The 14,456-nt window shown below is 34.8% G+C and overlaps 1 protein-coding gene across 2 annotated transcripts in view; it reads right to left on the minus strand.

Moving 5' to 3' along the window:
* The window catches only part of LOC112685858 (protein Skeletor, isoforms B/C-like), a 115,064-nt gene that overhangs the window by 9,801 nt on the left and 90,807 nt on the right, over nt 1-14,456 (minus strand). For both annotated transcript variants that reach the window (XM_025557885.1, XM_025557883.1), the window contains 3 exons: nt 7,155-7,331; nt 1,679-1,777; nt 360-515 (listed from right to left, as the gene is read on the minus strand). In XM_025557885.1, coding sequence (XP_025413670.1) covers nt 360-515; nt 1,679-1,777; nt 7,155-7,331 — 432 coding nt within the window. The remainder of the gene's footprint in view (nt 1-359; nt 516-1,678; nt 1,778-7,154; nt 7,332-14,456) is intronic.

The raw sequence follows: 14,456 nt of genomic DNA on the forward strand, positions 1-14,456 counted from the left end.
AAATATTAAAAATATTACGTTTAAACTGTAAACGAGTATTGAAATCATAATGGAATAGTTACAAAAGTATAATCTGTAAAACGTAACCGAAAATGTCTAACCGTCTAAATTTTGTAAAAAAAAAAAAAAAAAGAAAGAAAAAAAGACGGTTACAAAAAAAATAAATAATATTAAAATAAATATTGAATGTATGAAAAAAAAAAAAAACCTGACGAAATATAAATCTATATTATTTTACCGAAATGCCTTTTAATACAGTACGTATAACGGAATTCGTCAAAACGATATTGTAGGAGACGAATTTCAAGCCACGTTCAAAATTTATCAAAATCCTTTCTCCGAAATAAATAATAGTATACCCGTCGTGGGGAACGGATAACCGTCCGAGTCGTAGACGATGCCGGCAAACACTCGTTGTTTTCTCTGCTCCGCGTCGTCTTTCTGACCGAATCCTCCTTCGGCGCTGTCGGTGATGTAAAACGGATGATAGTGTTCCGCTTTGCTCGGTTCGTTTCCTTCAAGAAAAAAACATATTTTAAAGATCGTAGTTGTTCGAATCGGACGGTCGAGGACGTATTTTGAATTTTTTTTTTTTTATCGCTGCGTTTAATATATTCATTATTCCCAAACGGAAACGAAAACCGAATACGCTCAATGTTTTACAACTGATCAGAGGCGTGCCCAGGATTTGATTTTGAGGAAGGTTTTAAATTCTTAACGTTAGTATAAATTTCCTTGTGATTTATGCAACGGCCAGCCGGATTAGTCAATATATAAATACAAAAATCAAAAAATAGTATGAATATTATAGATATTTTATAATATTCCAAAGGGGAAGTTGATGGTGCGTTATTCTGATTATTTTATTTCGTTATTACGTAACATTTTAATTTAACATCCTAGCTTGTTTTAAACAATTGTCCTATAATATTATTTTAAACTCATCATTTAAATTCTTACTTTGATGGGAACTATACGTTGGTTTAACATTATTCCACCGACTTTTGAAATCAAATAATCCATATGTTCATGGTTTAAGTGATCAACTTGATTATTTGAAATGAAAACGCACAACGTGCAAAATGTACATAGTATTTTAGTCAAATATTGATGAATAAAATTATATACACCGTGACTGTGTAGTATAATACAATTTACATTTTCCATATTAAAATATTTTCAACCGCCGAAACCACCCCCTGGACACGTGTCTGAAACTGACATCTATCTTTGTAATGGTTAGAGTGAAAGGTGAAAAAAAAACATGGACTTTTTTTCGCAATAAATCAGTTTTGCGTTTAACTGCGAATTCCAAAAGTTAAAATAGATCGGACATTTTAAAGCCCCTTTAAGGTAGGTTTTTACATTTTTCGAATGTTGATGATCTTTTTATTGCAGTGCGACGGTGAATTCTAGCGAGAAAAAACAGTGATTTTTGTGTAGTCTAAAAATTAAAAATGTAACTGTTTAAATTTTGTAATATATTACTTATTACGCATTATCGAAGTTATCACGTAAATCTAATGCTGTTCTGATATATTCAGATTTATTCTTGTCGTCGGTTAATTAGATTGATTTTTTTTTTAAACTACTATTATATTTAGTAAACTTTCCGCTACCTACTTATACGGATATAGTAATATGCCGTACTAATAACGATGCATTTGAATTACGTTACCTCCTTCGACGTAGAACGTGTACGTCTGTTTCCTTTCCACGTAGATTTCTGGTATGAGTTTATCGTTGATGTACCAGACAACGTCGCCGGTGGGGTAACCTGAAACCGAGGGAGTAAACAATTAATACTGATAATTCTGATAAATTCGATTATGAATTTAGGCACCAATGTAAAAATGATATTATTATGTACGTAAACTGTTTGTGTGATCGTTAAAATATATGCGTTTTATTCTGCGATCAATATCACCTTAGCCCCTGGCGGACGATAACTCTTCATTCAGCTCTTTTTAATGTTTCTCGTTCGGTCGCATTGATAACAGTCCGAAAACGAATGGTTTTGAACGTTTATACTAATAAATACACATACTTATAGTGTGCCCCATGAGGATCGGCTGATCAGGATGAATCTCGCGTGTAAATAAATATTAATACAATCGGTTTTTCTTATGTTGAATCACACGAACGAACACTGCATTTATAAATGTATTTAATAAATAAATATAAATGTTATTACAGAAGAACGAAAACACAAAATATTATTTTTTATTTCTAATAAAAACATCGTTCAATCACACGGGAATTATTTACTTATAAAAAACGTACGAAAGTTATATCTACTCGTGCGATTTATCAAACGAAAAACCGAATTCGATAATCTTCATTAACACAGGAGGTATCGTGATTATCGAACCCTCGTTCGATTCATCTTGTACGTTGCGGCGAATGAAAAACGTGTAAATGTGTAAAACGTGGTGATCGGCGAAGATAATCATTTTGACAAAAAAAATAAATTGTCCGTTTGGGCGATTGAAATTATTTTTACCTGAACGAGGTAAGAACCTGGTGACGGTCATCGGACACTTTGGCTCTGACGATTCTACTAATAATTATTAACTACTATTATAGGTATAAAGTAAAAATTGTACATCATAACTAGGGCTGGAATTTAATGCTTTAAAAGTTAGCAAAAAATTCTTTAAAAAAATTGCAAAAAAATGGCCTAAAAACCGCAAAATAGGTCCTAAAAAATGCATTTCAAGTTAAATTTGTTAAAAAAAGCAAACGAATGCGAAATAAAAACTGCATTCATTTAATCAGTATCCCTTGAAACAGATTTTCGCTTACGGACCTACGTGTTTGGGATATCAGAAAAAAAAATGCAATTGCATTAAAATCCCAACCCTAATAATAACACTTCATAGCACTGCTTGGTTCCGGGCTGGTGTAAAGTTCATTAATTACGGCGGTATTTCAACCCGCACTTGAACACAATTCATATTTGTGTATTTTTTTTTTTTTTTTTTTTTTAATTATATTACGGTATACATTCTGTATTAATCAACCGAACGACAATCCTTTTCCTACTTAAGATGAGACGGTGCGGTGGACCGCGATACCTGGTGTAAAATCCGCCTGACGAAACAAAACCAAATCTATAAAAAGTACTCTTATGCATTCGCCCAAACAGATCATATTTTGGGTGAATTCGGCCTAACGCGAAACGCACGACTAATTTCCTGAGCAAATCAATTCTTCTCCCCAACCTGCTGTTCACATTACGTTTACGCAGCTACGGTTCACTTATTGCTATCCGTACATCGTATAATCCGCATCGGGAACATTACAATACTACTGCCTAATACAGCGAATGACACGAGATACGAATTTTTTCGCATCATTTTATTTTATTTATTTATTTTTTTTTTATCGTAACCCGTAATATTTGGCTCGAATGCGAGATGTCTGGGAATAACGATATAGAAAATGAATTGCGTGTACGCGGTTCTCCTCGTTTGGATTTTAACGTCGTCGAATCTAATCGACTAAATATAAAATATCACGGGAATACATTACGCGCAAACGATTTTTGAGAACATAAGACTCGAGTGTTTACGAAAAAAAAAAAAAAAGCAAAAAAATTATATTTATATATTACCTACGCGATATGTACGTACGACGTTTATATGTTTATTTTTACTCACTACGGTTTTCCAAAACATACGAACGATCGTAACACCTACGGCGTATTTCACTCGTCACTTTAGTTTAAACTAGGGTGGGTGACCATACGTCCCGTATTGTACGGGATTGTCCCGTTTTTCTCTTTATTGTTAATTTATAATTTTTTTTATTATTTTTTTTTTATTCTACGATATTTTTGTATCACAATATTCAATAGAACATATTTTAAATCTATACTTATCAACATTATTTTTAGATTCTTGTCTTGACAATAAATTATTATAATTGCTGCGGGTATAATATAGAGAACTAATAATGTCACAACATTATCGACAACGTTAACAGGTTGACTGCCTGGTTAGGTTAGGTTTTTTGGATTTTTGTGAATATATTATACTTATTAATATTTTATTTGTATTTAAAAACTATTATACAGCATACATTTAATTTTTTTTTTATACTAATATATTTAGTTAAGTAACTTATTAGTGTCCCCTTATTTTATTTTTATGGTCACCCTAGCTTAAACCATCACCTACCGCTTTTTAAGATCAATTGTTACCGTCAATCGTCTTCGAAACATGTAGGCGCGTCATAACTATGTAGTACACTGACCGTAATATTACTAGTCTAACGAAAATTCCGCAAACTACTTGATTTATGATAGTTTCGAATCCTGGTATTAACGGTTACGAGTCATGTATATTTACGGTTATTGGAGATAATTGTTTGAAATCGATCACTGTTTAAGTTTTACTTGTTTAAGCGTGTTCTCAGCCCAACATCTTGCTCTGCAGAAATTAAGTACTCGGTGTTTATCAGAACCTTCAAAATACAAAATTAAATCTATTATATGTGTCTAAAAAAAAAAAAAAAAACTATCACAATGTATAACGGTAAAATTAATATTTTAATAAACGCAGTAATCGACGGAGAAAATGGACGTCAAACGAAAATAAAAAAATCAACGGGAATGCTACGGGTGTAATAACGATGAATCGTTATTTTAAAGTAAGAGGAAAACATTTATCATATACATAATTATAATATTGACTATACTGTATAATTAGCCAGGTAAATATGAGCTGTAGGATAAATTGTTGTTCGGCATAAACCAGTTGTAAAAATGAATCGGATAACTAGGAAATAAATATAAAAATCGTAGAATAATAACAATAATAATTGTCATAAGAGATATGAAAAAAATCTCTGTTTAAATACGTAAATGATCTATCCAAAGAACGGGACTGGCTGTGAACACGAACGCCGAACCGAGATCGAAGGACGGAAGAAACATTGCAAAAGCCGTTTGACGTCCTGTACGTCTTTCCGTACGCGTATTAACTTGCGCGCGCCATACGTTTACGTTGTTACACGATTTGCGATGCGATCCGCGTACATTTTTCGCGAATAGTTCAGACAATTAACGATCAAAACTCATGTCGCGTTCAGAAATTCCTGCGTAAACTTTGCGGGGCTCAGGTGCGCCGTGCATTATATCATCGCGAACGACGGTCAAAGGACGTCGCCGCTGTCGTCGCTCGTTTAATCTCCCCGACTTGTACGCGTGTATTCATCACCGTTATACGTGCGTGCAGGACGTCGAAAGGCTTAGAAACTTTTCGATCGTTTCTACCGAACACCCTGTATAAACCGTGGACTTGTACGGTCGACCGTCAGCGGTGGCGGGACGGGCAGCTCGGACCAAAATCGGTAACCCGTTGCGTTATATACAGATGACGTGCATGGACGTGTCGCAAGGACGTCGAGCACGCTAAGCGTCATTTTTCCGTTCAGAGATTCGGAATTTGGAGACTTTGCGCTGCGTTCTATTCGAACGATCAAAGGTGTTATTTACCAGGGTTAATCAGGCGAGAAAACTGACGCGAGACCAACGTCGCAGCTCCGTCCAGAATCCGAAATAACGATTTTCAAGTTGAAACAAGTATTTCAATAAAAAAAAAAAAAATAATTGATTCTCAGTTATTTACTATCGAGATGTCCGTCAAACGATTTAAGTTCGCCGACGTAAAACATTAAGATTTTTCTTCACGCTCGCGACACCTTAACTTCCGGAAAGTATACAGTGTGAAGTAGCTGAAATCGAGTTACCCGAAGTAACGATTGATGTTAATTTCTTGTTGCACCAATCTTAAAAGTCATACAGTAGACGTCGCCTGTAACGGTCCGGACGGATCCAAATACATTGAAAAAAATCGGTCACAAGACTCAAATTTCGTAAGAAAAATCGTAAAAATAATCTTCTGTATTGGTAATTATTTATTAGCGTAGTAGTTGAATCGCTGTCAAAAAAAGACAGTTAGAGGCTCTAGAACTGCCCAGGAGAGTCGTTCATCACCGAATTATTCAGTTAAACGTACAATACGAGTACGAGCAGCATATTAGCAAAATAAATAAAAATAATAAAAAACAAACCAAAATCACAAATAAGAAATAAAAATATAGATCGTTATAAATAATAATAGTTTATTTGTCTTATAATAAATATTATGTAATATCTAATGTGCAGTAATAGCAAAATAAAATTAGTGATCGTATTCACATTTTTGTTTGTATTTTTTTTCCACTTCGCCTGTAAGATTCGTTCGGTTACAAGACTCACTTTATGCTGGTCCCGAAGTAAGTTAGTCTTATAAGCGGCATCTACTATCATATTGAATACTGTATTTTTTATGGTTCTAGGCCAAAATAGCGAAATAATTAACCGAGAGTATAAAAATCACGATTTAATAATAGCGAAAATGCAGTTTTTTATAATTTCTATTTTTAATACTATACATTTTAATATAGTACTTGAATAAGTTTCAAAACTTATAAAACTGTAAAACTATAACCTATTTTATTAATAATGAATATATTTAATAATGTAATAAATATTCTTTAGCAGGAAGCCACCCTAACCTAACCTAACCCCACTATATGGAAATTTATTCGTGTAATACAGAAAATTCGAAATTTAGAAGAATTAAAACGAGAACAGTATAATGCTATAGAACAACCATAGATAAGAAAAATTACAAGGACTGTGCTAAAGGACTTCATTCGTTAATTACAAATTATAATACTAATGATAATAAGAACTTTGTAAATGGTATAGCATACAATTTTTCACTAAATGCTTAATTGCTTTTTTAAAATTATTATCACTAAATCGTATATTTTCGCTGTTTTTATTTTCGCCATTATTAATTCGCAATTTCTACATTCGTGGTTATTTTTTCGCAACTTTGGCCGGATACCATCCATTATAGGTAAAATATGATTTTAAATCCAAAAAGTTGTGCACAACTCAGAAACCATGTCCGTATCGACGTGGTATGTATTCGAACGTATTGTTTACGCACTTATATCATACCATCACCAACCCCCCGTTCGATATGATGCGGGTAGGTCGTACACGTCGAACTGTACAACACCTACCCCCGCGGACTGTATTAACTTCCCCGTTCATCCCGGGGGAAACTTCGTAAACTATTTGTGGAATTTCTTACCCGTGATTGACATGTAGCCCCGGACTCCACCCGACGGTCCTAGCCTGGCCGTGAACTTGTTCTCGCCGATGATGATGTTGGGGGGCCATGCGGACAGTTCCATGTCGTCGTCCAAGTTGAACAGCGACGTGGAACACGTGTGATCGTCTCTGGAGCTGAACGTTATTCGTATTTCATCTGCGAATCCGACAAGTCGAACCGGTTAGTCAGTCGATATTATTTGTACGTGCACGGACCATTTTTGCACGCCGACGGATATTGTGTCACGTTCACAATGATTAAACCATACATGGTTCGAGTCCCGTTCAAGCCCCTACCGTAATACATTCGCACCCCGCAACACACTGTTTTCACTGTCATCTGTTCAAAAATGTAGCCGTTACGGCAAAAATTAACATGTTCATTAAATGAAAAAAATTTTTTAACCAATGTCCGATCACTTCTGAAATTTCAAGGACTCGCGTGTTACTCTTCCCATTCGGAATCCCTCCTAATTATGTCTTCCCTTCACTTCCTCGCTCAGGATAGTTCTCTTTCTCTTAAAATAGCAACATAATAATAACCCGCGCTTCGGGTATGTCGATATCGATTTGCTTTTTCAATCCTGACGAGTTTCGAAACGAAAACCTACACCGCCGTCCGAATTAGCTTTACTCAACGTTTGTTTTATGGCGACACACTTAATTCAAACATTCCATAATTCTATAATATACTCTCGTGTGCTAACGTTTTATTACCGATGAGAAACAATCAAATCGAAATCCTCAAGTTCGTAAGTTTTAATCATTCATCACTCCGAACGCTGCGACAAACATCGAATGATATCGATTTAAATGTTGCGCGATTCAATACGCCTCGTGACGCACCCGGACTCAGAGACGATGAGCAACGAGAGCACGCAACTCGACGGTTTCGTCCGACTTAGTATTAATGTTTTGAGAGCGGAGTCGTACCGAGCCATTTTTTTATCCTGAGACGAAACTGAAGCAATGCGCCCCCTATGTTGTAAGGTCGTCACACTCACAGTTTTTAATATGTACAGTACGATTCGGAAAAATCTGAAAAATTGTAATTAGGTGTCTAGCAAAACAAGAGAAAACGTTTCTTAAAATAAGTTGATTGTTCAATATTATTACGCCCCGTGCCCCCAGCTTCAGGCGCCCAAGGCAAGTGCCTCGCCCTAGTTACGGTTCTGTTTAACAGCGACGCGCAGTTAACATCCGAATCGGTCGGCGAACCGCGTGCTCGTACACATACCGATTATATAATACTCTTTTCGAGCGTGGATACGGATGAAACATGTGCACGTCCGCAAACGCGCAATTGTTATTATTATGCGTACCGCACGCGCACGGGACCGGCGGTGCATATTATTGTTGTAATTAATTAATTAAATCGATCGAAGGTAACCGCGAAGTACGGGCGGCTCGCGAGTGCCGCGATGGTGAAATAGGGGAGGTGAATCGAACAGCTTCGGAGCGATAAAAACGAACTTCAACCCCCCCCCCCCCCCCCCCCCCCCCCCCGCCCGCCCGCCCGCCCGCCGCCACGTGTTAAACGTTGTTACGTCACGGAAGCCGCGTGAAGATGGTAGATTTTCAAAAAACCGAAAATCATACGGCAGCAACGGCTTCTCGCGCAACAATGATAATTATTGTCCCGGTTAAAAACCAATCAAAGGGATTCCGTGTTCGCATAATGCGTATTACTCGTGTACGTCATCATACCACGCGAATCGTACGGTACCGTGTAATTCAATTGTTATTGCACGTCGGTTTGTTTGCGATTTCAATTTTGAGCAATACTGTACCGCTGCTGCAACAGCGAAAATGTCTTGCGCGTTCGACGCACGAGAACTATTGTTCTATTATTATTACAACTTCCTCGGAATCTTTTTGAAACGGTTCCGGAGCGGGGCAGCGGATTTCGGCGAACGTTTGAAATACATTTCCGAAGATAAAAAAAACGCCTACGAAGGCTGCTCCCGTCGTTCGTGGAGATTTCAACCTCGAGAAATAATTATACCCCCCGACGGTACACATTATTGTGTGCTCAATGCTGTACTTCAATGTATATTCGCCTGCCACGCGCGGGATGCTAGCCGTACAATTATCTTTATAATAATAAAAGACGTCATCATTTCAACCGCTATAATAAATTATAAAAACAACAATTAGATGAAAAACGAAAACATTTACTAACGATGAACAATTCATTATATTATTGTAAAACATATATTTTAAGAAACTATTGAATGTTTTTTTTTTTTGCGCTTAACAACATGTGAAATCATAAATACAGCGTGAATACTGATATAAAAATAATGTATACAGATTATTAGATTAGGGAATCAGCGGTATACGCAAAGTTAATGATACAATGAATAGTAGAAGTGAAGCGGGAGCGACGAAAAACATCTCAGTCGGGCATTATATAACGTAGGGAAAATGAAATAGTATGGTCTACAACAGGGAATACTTGGAAAGAGCGATTGAAAATTAAACGACTGAAATCGCAAATCAATTCATCACGAGGTCGGGTACGTAGTAGGGATGAATTAAGAGAAAGCTCGGATGAATGGTGAAAAAGTAAATTGTACCATATTCAATGGCGAGTGTAAGCGATTATCGGGCGCTTCGGATTGTTTGAATTTCTGAATCACTGGTGTTACGGGATTACGGGGACAATGCGTGCGTGCCAGGTGGTAAAGAGAACCATTCAGATTGATAAACTTCGAATAGTAGAAGTTTTTGTTGAGCAGAAACTGATATGTAAGAAGTAGAAAGATGGTTAGAAAAATTAGTCAAAAATTCCAGACAATCGACTCGATAATGCCGGTGGATCGATGCGACTAGGAACCAAAAACGATTAAAAACGTTTACTATGGAGGCTAAAAAGGACAATTAGGGATTTGGATCCCTAAGTCGAAAATTGTAAAAAAGCAATTGGTACTCGGGGAAAAGATGAATTTTATGGCATTTATTATGGCGTGACATTCGGTGTGGTATACGAGGTGTACACACGAGGGCGTTTAGTCAGTCGTAATGAGTGTAGGGGCAAGCCCGTAGAGCTAGTTAACGCATATCGGATGTTATAAACCTTTCTGTAACAGTTAAATTCTTATAAAATCTTATACAGTTCGTCGTGACTGCAAGGTTTTATTGTTGAAATGTAATACAATTACGTTGTTCGCGTGGCGTTGTCTTGCAACGTGGACGTATTTTGGTCGAACGTGCGGCGTAGCCTAAAAACGTGATTTGCAGACTTACGACAATCGTGACGTTTCTCGAGTTATCGACGAAAGCCTCTGCGGTTAAAAAAGTAATTGAAAAACTAAATTTGAGACTGCGGACAGCGGACTGAATATATTCTATGCGCGTGCAATATGTACAACGTACATTGTAATATGTACATTGTACATGCATGGTCGCAATATGACTTGTTTCGGCGTAAGACGTCACAAAGTGTTACACGCGGTCGAGAAATCTATACGAACAACGAAGTTAGAGAATCCATAGAGACAGAAACAACGTAATATTATTACAATGCAGTTCGCAAATACGATTTTTTATTAATTTATATTACAATATTTTTTAAAGACCGCACGGAGTTCAGATGTCTATTGTTTGTTTCTCGTATTTTTGTACTCTTATTGGGTAAACTGTCGTTGAACGTTCTTATACGTGGCTGTAACAATCGCGCTTCATAAAATAAAGATATGTCATTTTAAGATTTTTCCAGTACAGTAATTGAAAATATTCACGCTCGGCTCGAACAACGCTCTTCAAATTTTCCTCCGTACATTTTTTTTATTCAATATGTAGTATGAATAAAAACTTATGATCTTTCCAAAAGAGATATCCATTGAGCCATTTAAAAACCGGGTGTTTAATATAACGTGTACATTATGTTGATAATAACGCGACGAAAGTTCTTGGCACGCTTAATTATCATTATCGTAATATAATTTCGGAAAATATTATCAGTGGACAAATAGTAAGTTCCCGAATAAAAATAAAATGTGAATACGACTTATACCTATAAAACGGGATAAAACAATTTGTCAAGTACGACTACGTAACATTAAAAATGATTTAAATACCGTTCGTTCCGTTATTAAATTATGCAGGAAAAGTATGCAAGATTTCTCTATTTACAAAAAAAATTTATAACTATTTCAAAGTCGCTGAAAGAATCTAAATTTAAATTATTTAATTTGCGCGATACTCTAAAGACTTGTTCGGGAGAACATTTTTGTCTCACGGAAAAAGTTTCAAACGCAGTTGTATTTACTTGTCCCAACTATTTCCGATGTAGTAAATCGTGCAGCTCAAATTTTTGCTGACGATACATTATTATTTTCACCAAAATACTATTATCAACTTTTTTATTTTTTCAATATTTTTACATTAATTTAATATACAGGTTTATGACATGAAAATCAACTAAAGTATAAAAAGAATTATTAAATTACAAATTTTTAATGTTTTAAGTGTTCAAGTATACTATTTATTTATTATTTATTTATTTATATCATTGGCTGATTCTAATTTTCATTTAAATTTAAAAAAAAAGTGCACTCAATATTTACATTAAAGAAGGTTCATCAAAAATAAAAGTTTTGGTATGTGGATTTCATTTAGACAAGGTAGGCTTAAAAGTATCCAGAGCAATAGTAATTATTTAAAAGAATATAATTCGAAGACAGAAATACTATAGGTCTCTGGTCAAAATTGTTTTCGGCTCTTCGATAAGAAATACAGCGATGTACTCATATTTTCGTGTTTAACAGAAAATGTTTCTATCGATAACTTTGATTTTTCTGATTATACTCGTATATTTGACAATTATGTATGTCCTTATGTAGTTTTTCACCAATTGTATTGATCAATAAACCTATAAAGGAAGCTAAAACGACCACTGGACCAGAATCATTACCAACTATATTACACTTGACATCTTTCGGTCCATCAAGTTATTAATACTAGTATATTGCTAAATATTCAATGTGAAAGAAAAAGTTCGAAAAAAACAAAATGACAATTTTTTTTTTTTCAGTTCAAGCTTGAACAACATTAGAAGCAAACACAATATCTGTACATGAATATTTTAAAAGTAACGGGACGATTTTTTGATATAAAATTGTAATCAATAGTCTTAAATTGTAAACATTGACACTACTGTTATGGTATTTTCTTATTGTATACGTTAGAAAAAATATTATTATTGAAAAAAAAAAAAAATGTAATTGATAATTTTTTATTTGTAACATAATAACAGATTTTATTGAGGTATCCGAAACCGTGTCGAAAGGACAACATCAATACATTTTCATGGAACCCAATCGTGCGACGTTTTCCGTAGGTAAAAATGCAAAACGTGCGCAATCGTGTGCAGCACTTCACGCGTTACCCATTATCGTGTTGTTTCCAGCTGCTTTATCAGCACAACTCCGAATCACGTAACCGTAACTTTGAAAAATCTGAACATTTTCTTGAAACAGAACAATTGATAAGAACCGTGGTAACGCACGAGACGCACATCGCTACAGTACCGTAAAAGTATGTGCAGGTATACGCGTATAATGTTGTGTAACGATACGTACGAAGTACGTTGCAAATCATCAGTCGGAATTCAAAGTCCACGCGTTTTTCTTTATGTGAATTTCCTAATCAGGTCTTATAGCAAATGATTGTATCTTACTGTCGTTTTGGGTACAGCCCATTTGCGCAAAAAAAAAAAAAAATGATTCGTTTTGGGTACGACCCATTTGCGCCAAAACAATGAACGATATGTTATTTCCGACAACCTTGTTTGCTCCAAATTTACTTACGTAAACATTTCACATTACCGACTTGGTTTAATTCATATACAGTAGTCGCCACTTATTGGTCATTCGAGTCTATTAACCGAATGAGTCGATAAGACGAATGACCCCCCCCTACAAAAAAAATAAAAATACTTATTTACTTAAAAAATATTTATTGAGATTTCAGCATTGTTTTATGCTGTAATAAAATAAAGTATGAGTATTAAATAGAAAATATTTTGTTCGATTATAAATAATGTAATAAAGTAACGAATTACATACATAGTTACATTTTCAATAAGAATCCATCCAAATTTGATTGGATTTAACTAACCTAACCTTCCTCGGTCAACTTCATAATCACTTATATGCATGATTACGTACAAGTGTACGTATTGGACGTATGTACAATATTATATTTATTTATCTAATTTAAAATGACTCCATTAACCGGTGTGTGAGTCTAGTAGACGAATTTTTTGCTGTGTGTTAGTATAGATGCAAATCGGGAACAGTCGTTTTGAGTCTAATAAGCGAATGAGTCAATTAACCGTGAGTCTAATAAGTGGCGACCACTGTATTTTAAATTCCTGCGTGTAACGTATCATAAAGGTATTTTCATAATTATAAAAATAACAAATTCACGTGCCATGAATATGTACGAATAATCGTATTTAATTAGAAAAAAATATTAAAAAAAAATATTGATTTGTATTCTATTATTTATATTTGGCTGATTATTTTTAAAACAAATCATTGTATTGGCTATGGTTGAAATTAAATCGTAAGATTGATTATTATTCGAGGAAAAATACTAATAATGCTTTACTATAATCATACCAGGTATTTTATTTGATTTTTTTTGATTTTGATTTGAGCGCAAATGAGCGATGCCCGTCATTTGTGATCGAAATGTAATCAATATGAAACATTCGGATAAACAATAATGCGGGTGGACACCATGGTCTGTTAACGAGATCAATATGCCACTAAGCTACTTGGAAATGTATGACGTATCTGGAAAACTACAAGCTTCTCCGAGTCATCCTAAATCACGTCAACGTGGTTCATTTTATATTTTTAATACAACCGACACAGTTAGTAGTAGTAATTTATTTATCACGTTATCGCGATGTTTTACACGTCGTTTAGTACGAGATCAGCAAATACATTTTTTTTTTCCATCCCCATAGATTAATGTTTTGATAAATAATTAAATTATTAAAAGTCGGAGGCTAAAATATATACTTTTTCGTACTGCACACTTAAGGGTTTTGTCATGCTCCCCTTTCAAACGTTAACAGTTATGAGTAACACAGTTAAAATAGTTAAAATTTTCGATTTTGCTGATGACACTCGTTCATCTGGGAATTTTCAAAATATGTAAAATAATCGAATAAAAAAAAAAAAAAATGTAAAGTTAAAAACAAATACCATAATACGAGTATAAAGAATAGAACTACAACACACTTTTTAATTTCGTGTTATACACT

The sequence above is a fragment of the Sipha flava genome, unplaced genomic scaffold (genome assembly GCF_003268045.1).
Source record: "Sipha flava isolate LNK unplaced genomic scaffold, YSA_version1 294_pilon_pilon, whole genome shotgun sequence".
Lineage (NCBI taxonomy): Eukaryota > Metazoa > Arthropoda > Insecta > Hemiptera > Aphididae > Sipha > Sipha flava.